Source organism: Dicentrarchus labrax, unplaced genomic scaffold (genome assembly GCF_905237075.1).
Source record: "Dicentrarchus labrax unplaced genomic scaffold, dlabrax2021, whole genome shotgun sequence".
Taxonomy (NCBI): domain Eukaryota; kingdom Metazoa; phylum Chordata; class Actinopteri; family Moronidae; genus Dicentrarchus; species Dicentrarchus labrax.
This window is the reverse complement of record NW_026136702.1, coordinates 7,238,267-7,264,223: the sequence shown is the minus strand read 5'-3', so window position 1 is coordinate 7,264,223 and position 25,957 is coordinate 7,238,267. Positions and strand designations below refer to the sequence as shown.

Below are 25,957 nucleotides of genomic sequence, written 5' to 3'. Positions count from 1 at the left end.
TGTGACCACTGATAACACAAGCACACATCTACAAAGGTTGTGGAGATAGGGAGCTCACTTCATTTGGAACTTGATGTCACTTAAACTATTCACACGGAAAGAAAGTCAGATTAGAAACCAGGAATCATTTACATGCATGTTGATATTTTATGTGTTTAATCTGGACTAAGATCTTTCATGAGTGCTCTCTCTCTCTCTCTCTCTCTCTCTCTCTCTCTCTCTCTATATATATATATATATATATATATATATATATATATATTTGTGCCATAAACATATGTTTATGGCAAAATTAGTAACATGTCCGGATGGTTTTGATCTACCAGTGTCCTCAAATGAATGATGTGGCTGTTTTCTTCTCGGAAATTATTAGTGGAAATATAAACATCAGTGGGGATGCATTCGTTGCCTAGATTTAAGACAGAAACTTTACAGTAACAGGAACTGAGTGTGTCCTTGAAGACGTCAGAAAGTGCTCAAACTGATACAGGAAATCCTTTGACTAACACTTGTGTTACTCATGTTGTAATACTGCAGTTTAACATCTTAATTGTACCATTCTAACCTTGTAGAATCCAAATGATTGTACATCATTCTTGTAATTGTTTTTTTTTTTTATCCAGATTGTCTTTTCCAGTCAGGGCAGAATGAAATTCATCTGGTTGACCTGAATTTGAGGTTAATTAGATTATTTTTATTATTACTATGGGATTAGATAACTCTGTGATTCTAGTGAGCATGTCTAAATATTTCACTTGCACTGCAGTCTTTGCAGGCATTTGTAGAGTTAGGCCTTCAAAGCAATGGACTACATTGATTTATTTTATAGTGCCAAATCAAGGCGATATTTACAATTATAATTTATTTAAATGTGCGACTGAGTTACCCTGGTGAAATAAATCAATTGAATACATTCCTTTAGTTCATGCAAGTCTCTGCAGATATTTGAAGTCAGGAGCTGAAATATCAACAGTGAGAAAGAAAAAGGCAGGAATCTTATTTACGTCAGACAAAAGAACCTTGTGTAAAATCTACAGCTGGATAAGAGACGAATTAGATGTTGGTATGATCCGTGTTTCGACTGCCCCTGCTTTCTGGCTCACTCTCACACATACATGCTGTGCTTTCTGTACATTCAGTATTTCTAATGCACCAAAATTAAAGTCTGTGCTCAAATGTTATAATGACATTTATTTTTACTAGCCTGAGTTGCACCATACATGGTTGTCTTTCTGCCTGGCTTTAGGTGGAAGGCTGAGCTCAATGAACGGGCTTGTTGGACACAGGCCATTCATAAAACCAGCCTTATTTCCCAACCCAACTCTCCAGATGTATCCAGGTTTTTAACTCTCTCTGTCTCTGCTGTGGAGGTCAGAGGTCAAGATAGGCTCTTGCACCTCAAGAGCAGGAGTTGCATGGCCTGCTCAGTGCCTTGCTGAAGGGCACGTCGGTGGGACAGCAAGATGCTTAAACCCGGTGTTCTGTGCTCCATCTTTTCAGTCACTGGATGCAATAGCAAACGCTCCAGTGCTTTTTCCTGCCATGCTGTAAATCAGGAGTCTGTCGCTGCCACCTCCTTGACCACAGAGTCGTGGATCAGGAAACAGCAGCGTGTCTCTGGAGAGTGCTGGGCATGTGGCTCGGCCCCTTTTACGCAGCCAAATTCAGGAACAGGAACAGCAGTTCAGCAGCGTCAAGAGTGCGCTTCCCAGACGCGTCAAGCACGCAAAACACCGGAAATGAGGAGGATTTACCCTTCAAATTAAATTAATTAATTCATTATTTGTTGGTTTATTGGGAAAGAAGTTTTACTGGATGAATATAATCTTTGAAAATACTAACAATCAGTTAATTACTAAGAAGATGGCAACGTTTTTAAGTGCTCTGTTAAGGTGTTTTTTTGTGTCTTTGTGAATGTTTGCCAGAATATCTCACATCAAAAATGCGCATTGAGCCACAGGCTTCAGGACCATACTGAAATGTGTCTGTTTGAGGGACAATCCTGGAAAACAACGTGTAATCTACTTCTCTAATTCTTTCTAAAATATCACTATGTTCATTTTACAGAGCACCTTACACAGGGTTCAGCGTTTTGGCTTTTATTCTGGAAATTAGAGAGGAAGTTCTGCTTGGTAGTTGTGGCTGACTTGACACAGGCGCGCTCCTGTCTTTCCCTCTCTCCCCGTTTGTGTGTGTGTGTGTGTGTGTGTGTGTGTGTGTGTGTGTGTGTGTGTGTGTGTGTGTGTGTGTGTGTGTGTGTGTGTGTTTACTCCCATTTCTCTGTGTCTATGCGTCGTCGTCTCTGCTCCCCCAGTCTGCTGCTGCTGCACATCCACAACGGAGCCACCACGCCGAGGAGGCGGGCCGACTGTAGCTACACCTCGGCCAGCGGTGCTGGGTCATAGCGCTGGTGGAGGAGGGGAGGGAGGGGGGCAGCACACTGCTCTTCTTGCCCTTCCTAAACCGTGCACAGCCTGAAGCATTGAGGACACCATCACCTCAACGCGTACTGGAATAGTTTTGGTTTTTACCCAGACGCACCAAGTTGCAGCTGCAGAGGCGCACTTTTCTCCGTGGCTCCTCTCTCCTTTTGCGCTCACAATCCGAAATGGAAGATGGTCCGTCTTCAACAAGCTGTTTCAGAAGGTTAACGGACTGTTTCCTGGGTGCAAGTAGGTATTCTTTTAACCAACACTGTTAAAGAATAATACAAAAATCATCGCTGAAATTTACGCTAAAATTCTAAAAAGCTTTTACTTTCAGTAGCAGGGCAGAAAAACGTGAAAACATGGACATATTTTGGTCCTGCAGGCGTACGTTATTTACCCATGTGTCTCCTCAACTTTATGAATGACAGATTGATAGCTGATCTAGATGGGTGGGGACTTCACTGGAGGGGGACCGGACAGGACTGTAATTAGGAAAATATAGCGTGTGTCTCCACACTCCTTTTTATTTTAAATAAAACCGAGCCGGTTTAAGAAACCCATCCGATTTGAGTCGGTCCGGTCTGTCATGGAGGGGACAATCAGCAGTGCTGCAGTAATACATGGCATCAAAAAAGAAGCGAAGTCCACAGCTTGCGCCGGAGTGAGGATAGAAAGTCTAAATATTGTTTAAGGAAAATAAATGTTAAAAATATTTCCGAAGAAATGTGAGATCAGGGTTAATATTCCTACTTAAATTAGTAGGCTATATTATTCTAATTACACTTAAGTAGTATTTGTTTTAATTAATTTATATTCATTATAATACTTCTCTTCATATAACACTTATAATATAATAGGTTTCTTATTCCATATCTTAGACTTAATTTTTTTTATGTCAGCTTTTTTCAGCCAGTGTCAGAGGAAGGTATAATTTGCAATTTAACACTATTTATATTGAATTTATTATATATATATTGATATATTGAGAAATTGCTACCAGCATCAGGAAAAATATGCAGGACGTTTAGGGGATGTATTGGTAATTTTCTAAATATCCCAAATATTCACCTATAATAAACTTTTTGGGATTTTCTTGGCATGTCTGCGCTACACATTGGTGAATTTACAGTCCCTGTTGCATATTTTGGCATTTTATCTGGTTTTGTATCTTTGTAATACTGCTGAGGGAACTTTAGGAATTATTGTAATTATTCATCCCTGTGATCAGAACTTACAGTCTTGTGAATAACTCATGTCAGTGGTTCCAGTTGTTTCAGTGGCACCTCAAGTGACCTTTAGTGGCAACCCTGTAATAACAAGTTAGCAGTTTGGGGCCTGGGAGACTGAGTGATGCCAAAGTACGCACATAGCAGTAAACTGCAGTCATGGAATGTATTATTGAGGTACAGTATGTAGGTATCCCGCCCTCATACTGACCAAAAAAGGACAAGAATTTCAGATTTCACAAAGCTTCCACACTTTTTGAATTTACAAAACAACAGTAGATGTGGGCGGCTGTCAGAGTCAAGTACCTTGAAGTAACATTTGCTGTAGAATGAGCTGTAGTATTAAGCTGCCTTTTACTATTTTTGAATACTATAAACAAGTCATTCACAAATACGTTGACCAGAGAAAAAGGTCATCATTGATTTCCACTTTTGCTGTAATGGTCGTTATGTGTGAGTATCATAGCTCACATTTATGCTATTTTTCTTTTCAAATGCTACAGCTGTCAATTAATCTGGTTTAAATGTAGGATTAACTTGACACATCATTTGCCTTCTCACGGCATGTTTGCCTGTGACTGGTATGAGATCAGAGAATAATTAGATTTTACTTCATCCGAGGCTTTTTGACACATGAACACGTATATTTCTGAACTAGAATGCACGGCATTATCTGCTCTGCATGTTTTTATAGCACTGTTTACATAGACTGCTTTCTGCAAATATTAGACATGTGATGGATCACGTTAAATGTATCCAACACAGAGGAGTGGAGGTTTTTTTTTGTGGTTAAAAGTGCCGTTTGGTTTTCTAGCAACTGCTGGTTTATCCTCCTATTATTGTTTGTCCTCTCTGAAATGGGACTGGCTGCTGGACTGTCCAGCAAATCCAGTCCTCTCTGGAGAAACAGACTCCAGTTTGCAAAGACAACATGTTGGCTCACTCACACCCTGGTTGCTCCTATAACTCTAAGCAGTCTGGGATATTATAGCTGTTTGTGGCCTCACGTTGCAGGGAAATATACACATGTGTGTTTGTGTGCATTGTTTAGTTCTGGTCACTCAGCATCGGAGGTCAGTCTGGGTCAGCCCTAATGTGATCTCCCAGGCATTTTCAAAACCCAATTGGTTGTCGACGAATTGCTTAACTCAGTGAAGAAGGCTGCATTGTCAGGCAGGAAGTGCTCACGCTGGACATTTCCTGCCCCACCGCATGCCCTCTCTCTCTCACACACAGTGAGGACTTCTCACAGCAGTCACTGCATATATAAAAACATACTGCTTGATGTGATTGGAATATGAAAATTAAAGCTCGATTCAAATTTGAATGGCTAAATAATTCCAGACTGGGCCTAGCACATGCCAAACAGTCTCTCTTTGTGATTTGTCTTCTGTGTTTATTTAAACTCTCATGAAATTCAAGCCAAAGAAAATTAGCTTGTTATGCAGTTTGAACCCTTTTTTGCATCAAGATCTGTGCAGGCCTGGACCAGTGCCAGGGCACAGTGCACAATCTGAGCGGTGGAACAGATGACATTCTCCTCAAGGCGTCCGTTGACCCCCTTGTCAGCTTGTCGTGGGTTGGTATCTGAGGGGATGGGAAAGGGCCACATGCATGTAGATTTCTTTACAACTTGTCCTCGTGTCAAGGCTCATAAAAGAACACGGCACTGGAGAAGACGCAAGGATCTGTGGTTCTCATTACCCAGGTCCCCACTGGCTACTCTGCAGAGCGGCTGCAGAGAGTTCAGCATCAGTCCAGATGTGGAGTGGGGAACATGACCCCTGATCACTGATGTGGCTCAGGGGATAGAGGAGGGGGGGCAGACCCAGCACTAGATCAAACCACCGGTTCGGGCGAGATGCTGACTCCAAGGCAGCAACTGCAGCTTTACTGTTAAGACTCACAATCAGTGCTCTTGTAGGCCGTGTGATCTACCACCTCTGGCTGTCATTCGGTTTCCTTTCCCTGAAGGGAAATGCACAAGAGTGTTTTGAGTTTATAACTTGAGTTGAAGGTGAAGATGTACCTGTTATGTGTCTGTAACTGCAGTTAGAGTGTTGCTGCTAGCCTCTGACCACACTATTACCCTGTGGATCAAGGGACATGCCTTATCTACATCTCAGTTTGCCATTTATAGCCCTTACCCTTTACGTCTAATGACCTGGACCATGCAAGTGGAAATAATGCAAATTACATTTCCATGGAAATCTCCCTCTCCTTCTCTCTCTCTCTCTCTCTCTCCTTCTCTCTCTCTCTCTCTCTCTCTCTCTCTCTCTCTTTAGTGTGAGGTGTGAGCTTGCATGTTTGTGCAGTGGTGTTTGTTTTCACCATGTGGGGGTGTGTCTCTGCTGGAAGTGATGGGACTGCAGTTAAAGTCCAGGGTGAAACAGCATTTTCTTCATTTGACACCTTTTCACTGACTGGTTGTATTGATTTAGCCGCACCGGTCACCTCACCCTTGGCTGCTGTGGAATGTGGCAGGGGGTGTATATGTGTTCACCTGCACATGGACACACACATACCCAGGTTCACCGGCACACGCTCAATGAATATATGAGGTGAGCAGTGGGAGAGGAGTCAAAGTGTTTTCATCTTCAGTGTGTCTTTTTTTTTTTTTTCCTCCTCTTCGCCGCTCACTGAATGTCAGTGTTGGACGCTGTGCTCCAGCCCTCCCAAAGATAAGATAAGAACCACATGCTCTTCCCACCTCCTGGCAAGGGAGTCCCAGGCGGACCTGCTGACGCACGCAGCCCCCCCCCTTCCTGCCTCAGCCTCATGTCAGGAAAGTGAAAAGTAGTACCTTGGCAGCTTGCCCTTGACTCACTGCCAGAAGGAGTGCGCTTCAAGAGAAGTGGTCTTTTCCCTTTTTCTCTTATGTGCATTTTTCATCTATGTGTTGCAGAGGAGGAACATCTTGCTCGCTAAACATCTGCCGGGGTCGGCCTCTGCTGTTGACATTGCCGCTCGGCATCGTCTGACAGGAGCGCTGGAGACACACGCTCACTTCTGTTCAGGCACTATCACACAGATAGCTCACTGCTTCATGAGGAATAGAGATGAGTGATGGAGATATGGTGGAGCTGGCTGTTGTTTTTAACAGCTCTTAAAATGTGGCTTTTTCTGCATATGTGGGTTTATTGTTTCAGTTAAAGCAATGCTTTCCTTTGGCAGTCCCTCCAGGAATCAATCTTCATTTTTTTGATAGAGCTTGCATTTTTGTCTATTTCTTGCAGAATTTCAGCAAAAATAAATCTTGCAAATGCTTCAGTTTTTACCCTTTTCTGCATAAAACAGTGATAATCCAAATGATAACCCAAGTCACACCTCTCCCTCAGCTACAGTAACCACCTTCCCTCCAACTGAGTCAGTGCCTCATCAACTTTCTCTCAGCTGAGTTAACCTGACAGGTTTAATTCAGGGCAAACATTTTCTGAAATATGTTCAACTTTGTGGATCTCAAGAACTGATCACATTTATATATAAATATTTTCCTGCACTGAAACTTGAAGATAAATTGTATTAGATGTAATTACATGTTATCATAGACTTCTTTTACCAGTCCTACATTTCTAGCTAAAAAGTTAATTGTTTAAGCCTAAAATGCCTGATTTCACAGCAGCTTTGTTTTTTGGCAATTTCTTTTGCAATGAAATTATGAGAAAGAAGAAGACAAAGTTAGTGAGTGACATCATTGCCTGACAAGAATAAAATCTTGTAGTTCGGTGTTGGGTGGCTCAATGTTTTGCGTGGGGGACTGCTATGATTGGCGAAACTCATGGGACCCCCGGGTGATGTCACGGTGTCCAGGTGTACGCCTGAACATCGCTGCCACACGGTGAGATGTGAGAAAACTTTGGGTTTTGTCGCATAATGGGATCAAACAAATGATTATTCAATTAATCCAAAAAATAATTTGACAGATTAATCAATTATAAAAAGAATAATTTCCCCAAATTTACAGTCCGATCCTTAAGAGACTGCTTTGGTTAAGAAGAGTACCTTGCTATATGTGACACTGTGACATTCACATTGAGAAATATTTCGGGAAAAAGAAGTAAAAGAGGAAGCTCTCAGATGGAGACTGGGGTGATGACATAAAGCATGGTGTTGCATAAAAACAGTGACAGAGAGGTTGTGCAGGCTTAAATCAAACCAAATGTAAATGGTAAAATAAGGACCTGCGTGTGGATACAAATAGAGAAATGAGGCCTTGCTTCACAGAGTTTTTTTTCTCTTCCTATTATCTGAAGGAGCTTCCTATAAAGAGATTTAACGTCAGAAATGCTCTGGGGCTTTCCCTCCTCTGTGCCATTGATAATATTCACCTGCAAAGTGTCTTATTATCACTTGTGACTCATATATGATATATCACCATAACTCGGTTTCGAGTTTCAATACTGGTGATTGTTTCCATGAGTTGCTATACTAATACAAGGCATTAAAAAATTATTTATTGAAAGAACATTTTATTATAGGATGGAGTGAATTACTTCGTTTTCAGCATCTCTACAAGCCATTTACTTTTCCATATAAAATCAGACCATGCCTAATTGATTTCCTTAATAAAAATGCTCATAAACTTGAATTGTAACTCCCAAGAATTTACTATTTTGAAGCACCACACACCACAAACTGTTACTGACACATATACATATAGATATCCAGCCCCTGTCGTAAATGCAGTCACCGTCAAACAGGAGCATGTTCATACTGAGACTTGGATGCGAGACCCAGACAGACTGTGACTGGTTTGGCCTTCCCTTCCCAGTCCCAGGGTGTGGTGTGCCTTATTCAAGATAAGTGTTATGCAACAATACCTCACTGCATGAACTGAGGCTTCAGTTTTTACACAGGAAGCCCAAGTCTGAGTCAGGCTCCAAAATCTCTGCCAACTGGGCTTCAGCCACTCACAAACATGCTGCATAATAAACTGCTTCCCGCCTATACATTTGTCTGACTGAGCGATTTCATTTGACTCATTTAAAAAGGTTGAAAGTCACTATGTATAATAACGCTAGTACCGTATTTAAGTACAATTTGAAAGTACTTTTACTTTATATTAGTATTTATAATTTATGTTATACTTCTATTCCACTTCATTTCAGAGGGAAGTTTTGTACTTTTTACCTCACTGCCTTAATTATGTGACAGGAAATGAAGATTTTACATTAAAAAAAAAACGTAAAATACAACACATTGTGAAAGACTAAACCAAAAAAAGCGAGAGGAAGCATCTAAACCTCTCAGATGGTTTAATTTAAAAGTTCATGGCACATCATTTCATAAAAAACAGCCAAGATTAGAGAAAAGTCTAAATTATGAACACAAATTTGTGAACCAATGCTTCATTTTGTCTTCTTTCCTCCTCTATGAATCATCTCACAACCTCCGAGATTTATCTTGTGACCTTCAGAGGGGGTCTGATCCCTAGGTTGGGAAACACTGGACTAAACAACAACAGGAAAATGCCACTTATGCATCAGTAATAACAGTCTAATAATGCCATAAATAATAATGTATCAGTCACAGTCAATACATTTTGTTAATAATATTTCTGTACTTTAACTTCAATAGGATCTAAATGCAAGACTTTTACTTTTATGTGCAGGATCTGAATATTGGTTCATGGGCTGGGCAACCTGTTAGATGATAAGGATTTGGAGTTTGTTTTGCATATTTTGATTTGTTTATGTTTGACTTATATTATAATAATATAATATTACTTATATATTGTGTTTATTAGCATCCAATCAAAAACATGTAGTGCTTATCTTGATGACGCCATTGTCTTCAGCAATGTTGGCCCCAGCAGGAAGGAAAGTTTTACTGAGGTTTGACAAAATAAAAGAAAAAAATTCTGGTCAAACCAGTGACCAAGCCATCGCTTCTACCACAGCAGCCCGCCTCTCTCTCCTGATTGAGTGAGCACATGTGGTTCCCGGTGGGGTTAACCATTCTGGACCACAGCATGTGGGACAGATCTGGCTGCACCTTTGATTAGCCGTCGTAGTCACAGGCCCAGGACACTGACGCACATATCCCACAGCTCTGAGTGTCACTGCGGTCACATTAGGTTGAGCCGAGGCTCGAAAGATTTCAGAAGGAATCAGAGGGAAAGTCTGTAAGGTCGACAGAAAGTAGCTGGAATGTTCAGAAAAAAAGTGCCATCAATCACCATCATGCTGCAATATAGTGGCTGTTGGGTCAAACCAGTCATTCCTCTGACAACTTTTTCCAGAGTGCTTTAATAGAGATTGACGATATTTATATTTCTGACTTTTTCCAGTGATTTCTTCTTCTAAACTGGTATAGATAAATACATTTTAATGTGTGTAGTTGCTACCAATGGAGTTAATCTGAACTAACTGTGATGTCGCTTCATTAGTATCTGTTTCAAACAGCCTGCACTCATGTTTGAAATATGTAACATTGATTTAATATTTTCAAACATCTCACATTTACTTTAGAGGAAGCAGACCCTTGAAGGCTTTCCTGTCATGTGCTCTGCCGTTCTTTAATGCATCATAATATTATATCACATTGTCTCCTCTGTAAGTTTCCAATCAGTACATCGTTATAACATAGTTTTGCAGGATATGTCTGCTCACAGTCTATATTTGTTTTATATTTGTTGTCAAAAAATAACCATGAATTGACAAGAACCAACAATGAATTGAACTGTCCAACAAGTGTTGTCTGTGTTGCCAAAGCCTGATGTAGGTTATTTCTCTGTGCAACAGAGCTCTGTTGTCCACAAACGAATAAAAACACATTACTTAGTCACACTGTTGCACTGGGTGACATATTTCTTCATTAGGATCAACACAGTCACTGTAGATCATTTTAAATCAATCACAGAAACTGCCCTGCTGCCTGAAATAATCACAAGAACACCAAATTGTGTATTCATCCGCAGCTGAAAATAGTCCCTAATGAATGCAATTCCTGTTTGAATGTTTGATAAAAACCACAGTGCCTAACTGTTTTAGTTTAAATTAAAACAACATTTATTAGCTTTTTTTTTTTAATGAAAGCATATATTTATGTCCTCAGTATTGAGACACAGACTAACACACTTGTTGCTTTTTGTCTTTTTTATGTGACTTGTTGACAATAAAAAAATATATAGTATATGGACAGCCTTATCCTTTAAGCATCTATTGGCCTGATACTGATTAGCTGCCAAATATACTGTGCTCCCCACTCTTATGATGTTAGTAAAAACATTTGGTCATGTCGCATTCTTCTTCTTCCAAAGCAAAGGTTAAGGGTTGAGTTAGAGGTCAGAAATAAACTGTGGCTGTTCCAGACAGCTATGTTTTGCGCTTTAATAAAGCTTTACAAACTCCTGTTTTTGGGGGTTTTTTACAATTGTTGCTAGCGTGGGTCAGTAATTTTAAGCACAGGGTTGTACCCAGAACACAATTCTGTCAACCTTTATATGCAAGCAAACTGCAGTTTGTTTTTGCCTCCTGGAAATAGGACATTTGACTATTTTTGTTCATGTGCACACATATGATAGCTAAATAATTTTCAGAGCCCCGTCGACACAAAAGTTGTATTCATAAATTGATACAGCGACCTTGTTTTTTTCGTTTTTTGTAGTGTCACTAATCACAGTGCCTTCTTTGTGTTTCAAATAGGACAAAGTCGTAAGGGTCTTTTGCAGCGCTCCCATTTTACTCCTCTCTGTGTGTCTTTCTGTCCCCTGCAGCTCCCTTCACCCCCCCTTAACTTTCTCTGATTTATTAAGCCGTATTCTGCCGATGTGCGTCAGAGCTGGCCAGGAGTCTCGTGAGGCGTTCCGCTCCTGAAGATCTGTGTCTCGTGTCTGGACAGCGTCAGACCGCAGCGTCCTCCACCCCCCAAACTTACCCCCACCTCTGTTTGCCTTATTTGCCTGCAACCACAAGCCTGGTCGACCTACACACACACACTCAGACACACACACACACACACACACACACACACTCACACACACACACACACACACACACACACATACACACACACACACACACACACACACAAAGTGAGCAGATGATCCATCGTAACTGAAGATCAAATGATTTGTTCTGGGGAAATAGATCAAAGGTCATAGATAGCTGCTCAGACTGTTTACCAAAGTCAGGAGCGCTTTGATTCTAAAATTAAATCCAATTAAAATTAAAAGTTATTCCTCAAACGCAAGTTTTAAACACTTTTTATAGACATGCAACAGATACCTGCAGTTTTAAGTGGATGCTTCTAGCTCCTGCATCTGGTTTATTTTGTCACCTGACACGACAGTCAAGTTTATGCCACCCTCCACGTACAGTGCTGCTGTCCAAACGTCTGCAGCCGTTCGGTACCCTGATATCATACAGGATTTCAGGACACCCCACTTTGTCATATTTTCATTCAGTGCTTATGTATGTTTGTGTGTCTGACGGCAGAACACATGCCTTCCAGCTGCATGTTCTCCTGTGATTCATACTTGAAGGGAGTCTACACAGATGCTGCTGATAACCAGACATTTCGTGAGAAAGTGGTATAAAAAAACGATCAGGGCTGTCTGAATACAATGTCCCTCTTTCTACTACTATCTGATAAAAGATACAATTACAGTGTGCCGTACCATAAAATGTAAATTTAGCACCGCCATAGGATTTGTCTGTCTTTTTTAGTAAGGATTGCTTTTGATTGTATTTCATTTCAGCGTTGAGTTCACAGTCCCATGATGAGATGACGTCTCACGGCTGGATTTAGACAGTTACAAGTCTTTGTTTTAAGACACACACTCCATTTGCGTGAGTGACCTAAACATGATGGTTTCCTAGTGCATCATGACGGCCTCTCAGACGCCAGCGGGTGTATTAAAAACAACTTTCCCTCAACGATGGTCTGGCAAATGGCTTTTTTCCCTGACAACAAAGACAGTAAACAGCAGCACTTAGCGAGCTCTCAAGAACCTAATTGCCTATTAAGCACAATCGAGTCCTCCTTTATCCTGCTGCCTCTGTTGGGGGCTCCTATCCCTGGAGACACAGCTTTACAGTAAACATAAGTGAGCTAGCCTGGCTATCTGAGAGCTTTAGCTGGTACCTAGGCGCTGCTGCTGGCCCTCTCACCTCACAGTAAAGAAAAAGAGATGACCTTCGGCTGTTTCAAGCTTGTGCATTTGTTTGGGTGACTGTCGGGAACACTCTGCACCTTTGGCAGCTATGTTATATGACATTATTTCCATCCTCTTATATCCTGTGTTTCTCTCCTCCATACTTTTCCAGCATTTGCATGATTTTGTGCAACATCTCCCAGATTTTTTTTTTTTTTTTTTTTTTCACCTTGCTTAGTCATAAATAAAATTGTGTAGTGCATGATCTAAAACACATTTTAATTCTGTGCTCTTCAGGCTTGACAGATGAGAAAGTGAAGGCCTACCTCTCGCTGCACCCGCAGATGCTGGACGACTTTGTGTTGGAGAGCGTGAGTGCAGAGACGTTGGACAGATGGCTGAAGAGGAAGACCAGCAGCAGGCCTGCAGGTATACCCACACACACACACACACACACACAGACACACACACACACACACACACACACACACACACACACACACACACACACACACAGGGAACAAACATGGAAACATGCACACACACACACACACGCAGCAGCTCTCTGGATCTCTGTGACATAATGATCGGATCAGCGGATTTCAGTATATTGACGCAGAGTTATAATTTAAGTAATATTTTGCTTTGGTTAAATGTTTGTACTTTTTAGCTCACATAATCCCTTATGAGTTCCTGACTAGTCAACCACAAATACAGGCTGCCCTGAATATCTGTAGCCGTGTCAGTCGTTGGCTTTTATTGCACTGAAAAACTAAAACCTTTTTTTTTTAAAGACCAAAGGATAACCAGAGCCGAGGCAGAGCGTGCCTCTGTGGGTTGTATTTATTATCCCGATCATTTGCAGTACAAATCACTCATCTTCACATGTGTCTCCTTTAATCGTCAGTGTGTGTGATAGACAGAAGAAGGGGAGAGGGAACGGGCCTGTCGGGTGTTTACGGGTCATTAGATGTGTTTGAGCGGGCCGAGTTGAGTCTGTGCCGTGCGCTCCACACACAGCGGACTGTTTCTCAGACCAACCGCATCCATCAAGGGCCCACAGGGCTGGCACTCTGCCCAGCCAAGCTGCTGACGTCAGAGGCGACCTCCAGAGACATGCAGCCGGCAGAAGGGGGCCCAGGGGAGGGGTAGGGAGGGTGGTGGGGATGGTGGTAGGGGGGTTGTTGCTGGCTCAGGGTGTGGGTGTGTTGAAGTGAAGGGGGAAACTGGCAGAGGATGGATTTGTCACATTTTGGAGCTGCTTTCTACATGAGGTCTACAGACAGCGGTGTTCATTGCTGCCATGCAGAGACGTTTCCTGTATACAGTATATATGTGTGTCTACATACGTGTGTTTAGGTTGACAGGCACCAAATAGAGGCCCACATGTTAATCATTCTTGCTGGCACCAAGTAGGAATAACTAATTTCACTCATGTAGTTCAGATGACAGCAGATGAAGCCTGATTCACAAAACTGAAACAGAAAGGCGAAAAACTTCCTGCTTATGTTTCTGCAACTTTCATCAGTTTTCAGTTCCCACACAAGTCATGAAACTCAAACATGAATGCCCCCAGTTTTCCCATGGTTTCTGACTCAGTAATTTAAAGAATTAATTTGTTTGCTACAAATTACGTATACTCATTTCAGACTGACAGGAAACAGCACAATATACATTAGCAACATCAAGTTATGGAACTGACATAAGAGTAATTCCCAGTTTAAGCCAGTCAACAATATGAGAAGAAGAATAAAGGGACATACTGCAGCTTTTGCCATGTTGAAATGAACAGCTACACCACTTGTACATCTAGCTGTAAACAGACTTTTCCAAATTTGCCCAGCTGAGGTATGCAGCTGGGCTTTCTCAGTTCTCATTAAGTACCATCACTTACAGATAAATAAAGGTCATATGTTGATATGAAATATGCTACTCTGTTTCTCAAATGGGGGTATGCATATCCCAAGGAGAGCTTTGGAGTACTGCAGGGGGTACACATGATTAAAAAGAAAATGTTGATTAAAAAAATATTAGTGATGTGTATTCAATAAATAAAAATAGTTTACATCAGTGTTGTAAACTGGCATCAACTTCTGGAAAATAGTTTGATTGAGGATGACAAAGATCCTCAGTGAAGTACAAGTCTATGTTTCTCACTATATGATGGCAAAAACTTGGTTTGCCATGAATTTAGTGATAGATACAAAACATCTGAAATGTAATCCCATAATCCTAATATGTAACATAGAACAACATACGGTAGATATTTCTTGGATTTTCTTAACAAACATTCCTTATTTTAATTATTAACATAGCATAAGATGAGGGGAGAGAGAGATAGGAGCCACCAGGGTGCCTCTATTTCATGGATTTTAATTCTGTTAGATTTGTTTTTTGTTCTTGTGGCCAACTTTTATTTGGAAATGGATTTTGCGATCTGCACTGTTAAAAATGCTGAAGTAAATGTTTTGGTGAAAAGTCTCTTTACTCTCTGCTGGTTATGATTTAACTGGGTAATATTAAAGCTTTATTGTACATTTGTTTTAATGCAGTTAGTGCCAACTCAAAGTAGAACTCTGATTTTACTCATTCACAGTCTGAATACAGGTCTGTTGGGTCTGCATGTGTGAAACAAGTTGTTCAAAGCCTTTTGTGGCTTCAGAGGGAGTTGTGTGAAGTCTGATAGATTATCTCAAGTAATGTCATTTGAGTCAGCGTCGGTTGAGTCTGAAGACTATAAGTTTAAAGATGTAAAAAATCTGGGGGTGTGGACCTCTGCAGCCCGTTAACTACTACTAGCATAACATACCCAAACTGTTGGTGGTTTAGTTGCATCATGAGTAACGCAGGCACCAGGCTTTGACAAGGGAAGCAGAATATGTGCAATAAAAAAAACAGAAAATATCGCTGAATTGATTTTGATTTTGACTTTTTTTAAATAAAATGTCGTTATAAGTCAGACGTCATCTAACGTGTTAAATGCATTTCCTTTCTCAACCCAATGTTAACTTTATGTTGGATATTTTCACCATGCAGTTTTATGTATTCTGCCTTGATTACTCGCACTGGGCTCGCTGAGTTGATCTCAATCAAGTTGTAAGAATACTTAACAAAATGCAGGTATTGAACAACATTTCAGCCACTAGCCTGTGGTGGGCTCTTGAGCTGTGTGAGAAAACATCGGTAATCAGCTCTCTCATTATGCCACATGTCTCTCTCCGGGTTGATCTTTACATCACATCAGTAATATCACTCTAAGTCCACTTCCTCCGTTAGACCACTGTGAGCAGACACTTAGGCACCACTCTGAAGCCTCTCTGCGTCTCCCTCTCAGTGGCTGTATCCACTCAGATGACAAGCACTGTCTAATTTCTGGTTCATCACACAGGCTGAATGGTCACTGTGTTGGGATGATGGCTGGGATCTGACTTATTTTAAGCTGGGCTACTAAAAGAACCCAATTTTTTTTTTTCTTAAGATGTATTTTTTTGTCCATTTTTGCAGTGATATTTTTTAGAGATCAGATTGATCTTATAGTCTTTGTGAGTGCAGCAGCAGCAGGACCTGTCCCCATGTGATCGTCACTGAGATAACCACTGCTTCCTGGAAGCAGTCCCTGCAGCCAGTCCCGTTCTCAGCTATCATGTGATGTGCTACATTGGATAACATAAATCAGTTTGTCTGTACACATACACGCAAGTGTGTGAGGATGTGTTTGTACAAAGGTTGTGTTACAGGCTGTAGCTCCAGAAAAAGCCTTCACATTTGCACACTTGCTTCTGTGTTGAATCTCTTGTGTGGTAATATTACAAATGTGCCCTGTCATAATAACAGAATTATACATTTCTTCTATTGTTCTCTTGTTTATTACTTTATTGCTTCATTGTTCTATTTATGTATAAAGATTAGCTTTCAAGGCAGATGTTGGTGTGTCATAACAGTGTTACCGAGCAGATCAATCTTACAGCAGCCTCTTACTGAACACTGTGAGCAAAACACAGTTTCCCAGAATCCCTGCCGACGTCATTTGACCATCACACCTCTCTAGACCACTGTCCCACTGGCAATGTTTACTTCACACCAGACGCTGTCATGGGGTAATTAATAAGTCCCAAACCCTCTGCTGCTTCCATCCAGAGGCCCCTCGCTAATCATCTGTGCCTTCTGCAATGCTCACACACACACACACACAGTGTATATACTGTATGTTACAGCTGTGGCTGTTTGTCCGATTGTCCAAGGCGTTTTAAAATTTCTGCTGATACGAAACAGAGTTGAGGATGAAGGCTGGATAAAGTCTGCACTACTACAATATGTACTGATACCATCTTAGTGTACAGTGAAACTTTCTTTGTATGTTTATAGTTTCTTTGCGGATGTACAGGTTTTCGATATTTTTATCACATAGTTTCTCGTTCCATAAATCTGTGAACAAGGAAGAGTAAATCAGATACAATATAATCTGTGAAAAAAATGTCACAGTTTAAGATTTCTTGTTTTGTCCAAACAGCAGCTGAAATCCTTAAGATATGCATGTTTTAATTATCTGAAAGTAGCACACACTCACATCTGAGAGGCTGCAAACTGAAGACACAATCATTCACAAAGTTGAATATCCATGACATGTCGATCTGCCTGTCTGATTAGTAATGGAGAACTCTGTGGAATAAGTCTGGGTGAGTCTCCAGCCTCTCTTGCCTGGGCTCCAGAGGGCAAGAGTTGGGCCGAGCTGTTGAGCAGCTGATACTGTTTCTCAGATGTGTTTGGACGGCAGTCGCAAGCAGACAAAGATGTGCTTGTGTAGCAGAACCTCATACCCCGCCACTGTGATAAGAGCACTGTCTCACCTGCAGGGCTTTCCATCAGGAGGGAGGAGGAGGTCCCCCCTTATGCAGCACGCAGTGGATGCTGGATTAAAAAAAAACATTTTAGATTTGCTAATGTTGTCTGTATGCAAATTAAAAGTACATGCCAAACAAAAAGTTTTTGTTCTCACAAAGTATTTTCTAGAGTAATGCCAGAAAAATATATTTACAATGACCTTACAGATAGATAATCCTTTTTTGAAACAGGAAGTCTCATTGATACCTCTATTTAAGGAGCACCCAAATAAACATAAACAGTGAAAAAACAAGTGGACTAGAGGTAAACAGGGAGCTGCACGTCCTCCATGAAGCAGGTTGATGCAGCACTGGGTCGACACATGTTGACTGCTGAGTCACTTCAAGCTGACCGTCCTTCGTGTGTGTGTGTGTTTGTATTTGTGTGTGTTTGTGTGTCTGTGTTTGTGTGTCTGTGGCGGCAAATCAATAAAGCACCCATCAAGTATCGCGCACATTAGACCCAGCTGACTGGGGGATTTTTTCCCCCTAGTGAAAAGCCTCAGCCCTGGGCCGTTGATATGTTGGGTGCTTCTTCAAATTATTTATCACCATCAGTTCACCAGAGACCTTTGTGCTTCTGTGTGAGCTACAGGCTTTGTGCGTCAGTGTGTATGTACTTTGATAAAGGTACAGGGTAAAGTCAGACATCCCTCTTTATTATTATTATTATTATTATTATTATTATTATTATTTCTTTATTTATGTATCTATATATTGCACTTAAGTACTTAAATATTTTTTATTATATTATATTTATATTTTCTGTGTAGTATTTATGAAATTGGCTGGTCAAATTATCTTGTATTTAGCAAAATAACATTAGTAGATCTGTTTATCTGCTGTACAAAGCACATCACAGTAACAACAACATGTCAGACCTCTGATAAAAGATGACAGAGTATCAATATGTTCAAAAGATTTATTAAGAATTCTCCTTTGTCAAAAACAATCTGTGTCTGCATTTGTGTGTTTGCGTGACTCCTTGTTGCAGAATCTGATGATTTTATTGGTTGAATCCATTCAGAAAACCACAGCAACTGATTGAGGGTAGCTGTGTTTTTTTGGTCTGCTACACAGATATCCCACACTGATGCAAGAGCTTTCATTACACACCATAAAATCAATATGTGCAAATCATTTGCACTGATATTCTTGTGTGGTGTCAAAAGGCTTTTACCCTCTTGCTGTTATTATTGTGGTGTTGGAACTAAAATAAAATGTTACATCCAGACGCAGGAGAGGGTTTGTCCTGTCTGACGTCACGCTGGTCCATTTACTTTAACTTTGCTGTTTGTTCTGTTTTTCCAGAAATTGTCTGTGTGAGGGTTTCCTCTTTCCAGCCATAGCTCCTCTGTCTGAACTGTTACACCAGTGCAAGGGTGTAACTTTGGTTTGAGAAGTGGAGGGCAGCTCAATAAAACGGAGCTGTCTGAGAATTATTTTTTTTTGTGCATTTCTACATACATTTAGGGACAATGGTAATAAACACAAAAGTTGAAAGTTAAACACACATGCATAATAGTAATAGCCATAATAGTACTAAATATACATAAGAAGTCTTACAGTCTCAGTATTATTTAAGCCATAAATTATAACAGAAACAGGATTTTCCCCCCGTCCACAGTGGAAATTACACCTCAGCACTGGTGCAAAATGAGAACAACTAATGTACCAAAACAGGAGTTTTTGTGAAACTAAAAATATAAGTTTTAATACAGATTATAAATACACTAATAGTATGCACAAAAACATCAAATTATGATGTATGATTAATTAGAATAAGCATGCAGCCCTCTCATTCTATTTGAAAAATATGTTAAAGTTGTTACTCTTAGGATTTTATGTAGGATTGTAGTCAATAAACAGAATCAGGACATACAGTGCTGTATTTGTTGACCTTATAAACAAAATCTTCAAAGGCGCCTTACCCACTAAGCACTGGTTTACAAGGCAGTGTAACACATAGCCCAAACTAATACCTGCCAGCTTTATAGCTGTATATCCCAGTGCTGCACACCTGACAAACATTTTCACTGAGGTTGTTCTGGTTCAGGAAAAGTTTGAATGGAGCAATGAAGTTACTAGACAAGGTCTGTTTAGCCTCTGCTGGTTTCAGGAGTTGCTAGACAGTTGTGTTTAGTGTTCACTGCTTAGTGAGCTGGCAGTATATTTTCTAAGAACATGTCAGCCCTCTCCTCCTGTGTTTACTAAAAGCACAGCAGTGTCCATGAAAATATGGGATGGCATTATAACAGGCTACTGGTCTCTGTCTGTGTGCTGATGGCTGATCACGTCATATGGTGATGAAACACACACACACACACACATACACACACCTGTATACATACCTTCCCCCTCTGCCCCAGGAGTGCCTGTATCCTTAGGATTAATCCCCAGACTCATACCTGATGAAACAAAGATGTTATTGTTGCAAAATGTTATATTTTCTTCAGGAAACGAACGTAGCCAAACATACAAAACAGTATATTTTCTCGCTATTTTCTGGTTTCTAGGAAAACCAGGAATATGATGCTGGAGTGTGCATGACCCTGCATGCTTACTGCTGGACCTGGTTCCAACCAAGCAACAGGTTCAGCACAAGAGACTTAAAGGCCACTTGCTTTTGTATCTTAGTATATAGCCTGGAAGTACTACAACTTCCTGTTACGTTTTGGCCCCTTAGACATTTTCAGTGTGTGGACACAGCGCTCACCCGGTGGTTCCACTGGGACTGCTACACATGAGATGCCGGCAGAGATGGTTTGCCAGAGTGTAATTGGACCTGCAACAGCATAAACAGTGCCTGGTGAACATTTCCTCCAGGAGAGACTTTAAGTACTGGGGGGATATACGTCTGGGAATGGGAAGACTGATGATGTAGGACTGAGCCATATGATTTAAATATTAATAATAATATTTGTCTAATATATATGATTTATAAAATAACATTAAAACAAACCAACAAGAGCCTTTTTTTTGTAAAACCAGAACTTAACTGACGGATTTTGTTAGTATTAAATTAGCATTTTTGTAGAATCATTAATTTGCACAACAGACCTTTATAACAAGATAACATTATATGATCAAATCATCACAATATTATTTTGCTAGTATATTAGTGTCGCTGGAGTCATTGCCACTGCACCATCTCACAAAAATGAGGTGAAAACTTTCTGACCATGCTACATCATGTCAAAAGAAGTCTGCACCCATAAAGGCCCAAGAGCTAACTTCTAGTATCATTCATCGTGCAGTAATGGTATATTTTAGTTCTTGCCATTTCTGCTGCTGTGTCACCTGTTGACCAGGGTGTTTAGGTTTCTGTCTCCCTTCATTTGGTTTTGGACTGTCAGTCCTGACCTATCCTCCCTCCCCCCTTACCAGTGAGTGCTTACTCCTAGGGGCGAGAGGAGAGAGAGAGAGGTGGGGGTGCTGAGAGCTGTAAGTTCAGGTCATCATGGAGCAGAAAACCAAATCTTTCAATGCCGCTCATAGCTTGTTACCCAGGCACATTTTGCTTTTTGCTATTAACACCACAGACACTGAGGCACTGTATATACTGCATACTGGAAATTAAATAGTCTGGAGTACTGTGACAATCCAATTAAGGCATGAGTATTATATTTCCTGGTATCTTTAGAGTTAAATCAGGTTTATTCACACAGCCCTCTATCTCAAGCACTGTTCACAGACACACATATCATTCAGCATTATACTGTACATACTACACCATGTCCACATCATATAGCACATTACATCATTCTGTGTACATATCAAATTAATCAATCAAATGTAAGCAAATAAAACCTGTCATGCAGTAAAGTGAATTAAAATGTAATTTGTCTGTTAGTCATATTTATGTATTGAATTAAGGGTATTAGTAGATGGATTTCTCTCATTTTTAATAGAATTCTCCAGTAATCAATCAATGACTCTATCACAGCGTTCGAGTTAAAATAGGTGGTGTTAAGCCGTTCCCTCGTAGTATACAGACAAGGTATCCTGCTGTATTTGTGAAAATTTGTCCTTCAAAGGGCTTCAGGTAAGAATATTCTTGGCCTCAACAAGTCATCATAAAAAAGATTCTGTGTGTATTTTTCCTTTTTTCAAAAGGGTTTGAAGTTTTTTTCAAGTGCAGCTCTCTGTCCTCTGATTGACGTCATGCCCGGCCAGGGGTTCACTCTAAAATAGCTCTCATGGCTAAGTTAGGAAACTCATAGCATACTGGGAGAATGTTTAAAACAACAAACAATGTAGCTGGCTGTAATTTCTTTCTTCACATGTACAAAGAGCTTTGTTTCAAAAGAGGACCAGCTCGAGTCAGCACTTCAGTAGATGTTTCTAAAATATGCCCAGCCTTGTGCATGGCCTGATCTGATCACATGAAAAGTTACCAGAGAGATCTGAGCGGTTACTGTTCTCGTGTGCTGTTGACGCATGTGTAATGAAGAACCGCTTGAGCTGTGTGAATGGTTTTATTTTCATCCCAAGTACCGCTCCCAGACCCGCTCCCAGACTATAAGTCCAGAAACTGTTATGATTGGCTGAAGCTTTCATTATTATCACATACTTCAGTGTCTATGTCCAAAGACAATAGTCATATGTCTACTGTCTCTCCAATAGCCTGAAATCACACCAGGAATTTGCACTTGAGGCCACAAAATTTTGCACTTGTCAAGTTAAATTAATACTTCTCTTAATTCTGTTTTAAAAGGAACATAATTTAAGCAAATGCCTCCCTGCATCAAAAGTAGATGATGTATTCGCCCATAATTTATACATAATGTGTATTAATGCCTTGAGTACTGCATATTTTTTGCATTTGCTCATTTACCATTCACCTGACTACTGTTGTGAGGAGCTTATTTGCTGCTTTGTGGTGTTGTGCGTCTGTAATCCATTGGTGCACGAATCCACTGCAGAGTATCCACCCAACTTTCAAACAGCCAGGCCAGATTTCTGTGTGGCTCACCCTGTTGCCTTTTTTTTAATGCAGACAAAGTTGATTGTGCATGTTTGTTCTTTTTCAGCAATGATTGCCTTTGCATAGAGTTTACACAGGTGGTGAATGTGGTACTTAGCTCAGCGGCACATTGGCAGGGAGAGAGTTTAGCATCAACTCACTTCCTTCCCTAATTGATTCATCAGCTTATTAACACAAACAGTGCTTATATCATATCCTCTTTCCTAACCAGTATTAATTAAAGGATCAGTTTGTAGGATGTAATTGCATCTAACATTAGTTGCAGATTGCAACTAACTGAACACTGCTATTTGCCTGTTTTTGACAACCTGGGAATAAGAACGGGCTGTGAAGTGTGCAGGAGAAACTGTGGTGGCCATAACCACCCTGATTCTTCATGTCTCATCCACTGATTAAGAATATCAAATCTGATCCAAAAAAATAAAATCCAGCATGTGTTCAAGATTCATTCTAACATTAAGATTTTTCTCCTTACAGATGACACATCAGCTAAAGAAGTCAGCAGGGTAGGTTTTTTTGTATACATATTTATCTGACAATGCACATGAAGCTTTCCTTAATATACCTTCACATGTTGTTTTTTATTATTTTAATTCCCAAAGCTAACCTTAGTGACTTACTTTACTCAACATTGGAAACTATGGCTGAATTAATTCAAGGACAACACAGAACTCAATACTGTCCTTCAATAACTGCAAAAAATGGCCTGGTGTACTTAATTAAGATGCATATTAACAGTACTCTTTGACAACAGTTTTGTTTGTCCTTGTACTTACTCTCTTTAGAACAGTGTCGGTGTGAATTTTTCTCATTGACTTGAAAAACATGAATAAAGGCATGAAATCGTGCAAATTCATACCCGTGCACTCTTTGCGGCACAGTAGAGATGCTTTTGATGTTAACTCTGGAGTTGTCCAGAAAAAGCCAGGCTCTGTGGGTGCTCAGGTCAACTTCAAATGGGTAATTATCAAGAATAATAAGAAACAACATGAACGTTTTGCTGCACATACGTGAGAGTTGGCAGAAAAGTTATGGGAAAGAGTAGATCCCCTGTGTTTCACATACATGTTCACACCTTTGTGATCTTCACGCCATGATGCCCCTAGGAGGCCATGTGTCAGCGCCCACAGCAGGGCCTTGGAGCTGGGTAGAAGGGACTTCACACATATACACACAGAAGAAGAAAAAACGAGGGCCACTCGACCCCTCAGTGCGTCATCCATACGTCTGTGCAAACAGGATGTGGGAGGATAGAAGGCGTCCCATGGGGGAGGCTTTCTAGTGCGCCACTCTCCCTGCCGTCCTGTCCTCACCCTCTCTACAGGCGTAGAAATAGACAGCTCTCTGGCCCTGTACAAGACAGGAGGTCTTACATAACCATACTTTTAAGCTGAGGCTGAGCAGCAGAGCTTGCCAGGTCTCTAATCAGAGCTGTGGGGCTCCTGTGGCCTCCTCTTGGGACTGTGGGGGGGATCCCTGGGCTAGAATACAGCAGTGAAGGGGAGTGTATGGCGGAGTGGAGGGTAATGTTGTGGTGAATGGCTATGTCTTTGTGAATGGCAGCAAATTATTGTCTTCCATTCAAAAAAAAAAAAAGAAATTCCCATTTGAGTTAGCTAGCTGCTGCAGTAACATTAGACCGGATGCAGTACGGAGTGCAGTTTGTTTCTTTGTCGTAGTGTTTGCTGAATTTTGAAATTCAATCTCAGTGTTTATGGCAAGGCTGTGGAGTTGCAATTTCTATGTGTCTTGTGTCCAGCAGTACCAGGACACAAATATGCAGGGTGTGGTGTACGAACTCAACAGCTACATGGAGCAGCGCCTGGACACTGGAGGAGACAACAAACTCCTGCTCTATGAGTTGTGCAACATCATCAAAACAGGTAAAAGTAGACATGATCCAGCATATTGATCCTCCCAGCTTCAGTTTGTATGACACTGGTGCCACAACCCGAAAGTGATTTGACAGTATACTTTTTTATTTGGAGAAAAAGAAACTTGATAATGACAATGTTTGTGTAAACATGTCCCTACAAGACTGAGGCCAAATACTCTAAATATTCTAAATACCATTTGCAGAAAATGTGTTTTATGAGGAGGAATAAAATTTACTGTGGTAAATAACTCAAGAAGAATACTTCTTCTTTTTGACACAAACTGAATTGCCCACTGAACCCTACATAAGCTGCTCCAACATAGCATAAGGAGAAAGAATTATCTAATTAAAATATCTAAAAAACTAAACAATTGAATCACATGATCAAACAATACATTTATATAATCAATACATTCTTTTTAAATATATAAAATATAAAATATTAGATGAATTGGTTGTTTGTTGATATGATTCCATTTTCTATTTTTCTGATTCATATTTTGGAGCGTTTCTTAATGCCAGGTATCAATAAATGTGAAAAAACCAGGGAGAAAAAGATCGAAACAGGTCCATGACTTTATCGTTCTAACCCTGACACAGTCTGCTGTGTTGCATTTTATTAATACATTAGCATGTTGTCAAAGAGTCAAACCAAAGGATCATTCCACCCAAACCACACCACTCATTAGCCTCTTGATCATCTGTGTATTCAGTGACGCTCCACCAGTCTCTCTGTTGTCACATTGTATGATAACATGACCCATATATCAGTGTGAAATGGGACTGGCAAGGCAGACCGGGAATGAGATGAACTGGATGGCAGTCAAAGCCCTCGGTCAGAGTGTCCTCATTGTTATGTGGGACATTGTTAATAGATTGTTATTAGATTGTAACTGGTCTCCTTGTCACACTTGTCCTCTCAGGTATACCTGCCATTTATGGTTGGACAATATAAGAGAATATAACATGGACACACACTGACAGCTAATGTCAGTTGTTACCGGACTGTCTAACTGTATTGAAAGCACATGTGACCTGTGTGTCTCTTATTTCTACAGCAACAAAAGCTGATGGATTTGCACTTTACTTCTTGGGAGAATGCAACAATGTAAGTGGAGAGGACACTAGCTGAATACATTTTGTACACCAATGCAGTTTTGTGCATGAAGTTGACATTTTCTTTCTCCGTTTCTGTTTCACTCTTTGTTCTTGTCTATTCTTCTCAATAGAGTTTATGTTTGTTCACTCCAACGGGGGCCAAGGATGGCCCTCCAAGCCTCATCCCCTCTGGACCCATCGCATTTGGGACAACCATTGCCGCTCATGTTGCCAAGACTCGCAAAACACTGCTAGTAGAGGACATTGTGGGGGTAAGGCTGTTTTCTCGTAAGCAGTGCATATTTACCCATCATAGGAATCTAACAGTTTACTGCATAGCTGTTTGATTACAGATCTCTTTAAG

At 40.6% G+C, this 25,957-nt stretch overlaps 1 protein-coding gene across 4 annotated transcripts in view; it reads left to right on the top strand.

Annotated features, from left to right (window-relative positions):
• The window catches only part of pde10a (phosphodiesterase 10A), a 57,732-nt gene that overhangs the window by 18,777 nt on the left and 12,998 nt on the right, over positions 1 to 25,957 (top strand). For 2 of the 4 annotated variants that reach the window (XM_051425785.1, XM_051425776.1), the window contains 5 exons: positions 13,050 to 13,181; positions 23,097 to 23,125; positions 24,379 to 24,502; positions 25,554 to 25,603; positions 25,725 to 25,865. In XM_051425785.1, the coding sequence (XP_051281745.1) occupies positions 13,050 to 13,181; positions 23,097 to 23,125; positions 24,379 to 24,502; positions 25,554 to 25,603; positions 25,725 to 25,865 (476 nt within the window). Of the gene's footprint in view, positions 1 to 2,239; positions 2,673 to 13,049; positions 13,182 to 23,096; positions 23,126 to 24,378; positions 24,503 to 25,553; positions 25,604 to 25,724; positions 25,866 to 25,957 lie in introns of those variants that run through there. The other 2 variants (XM_051425791.1, XM_051425798.1) reach the window with 2 other exon arrangements.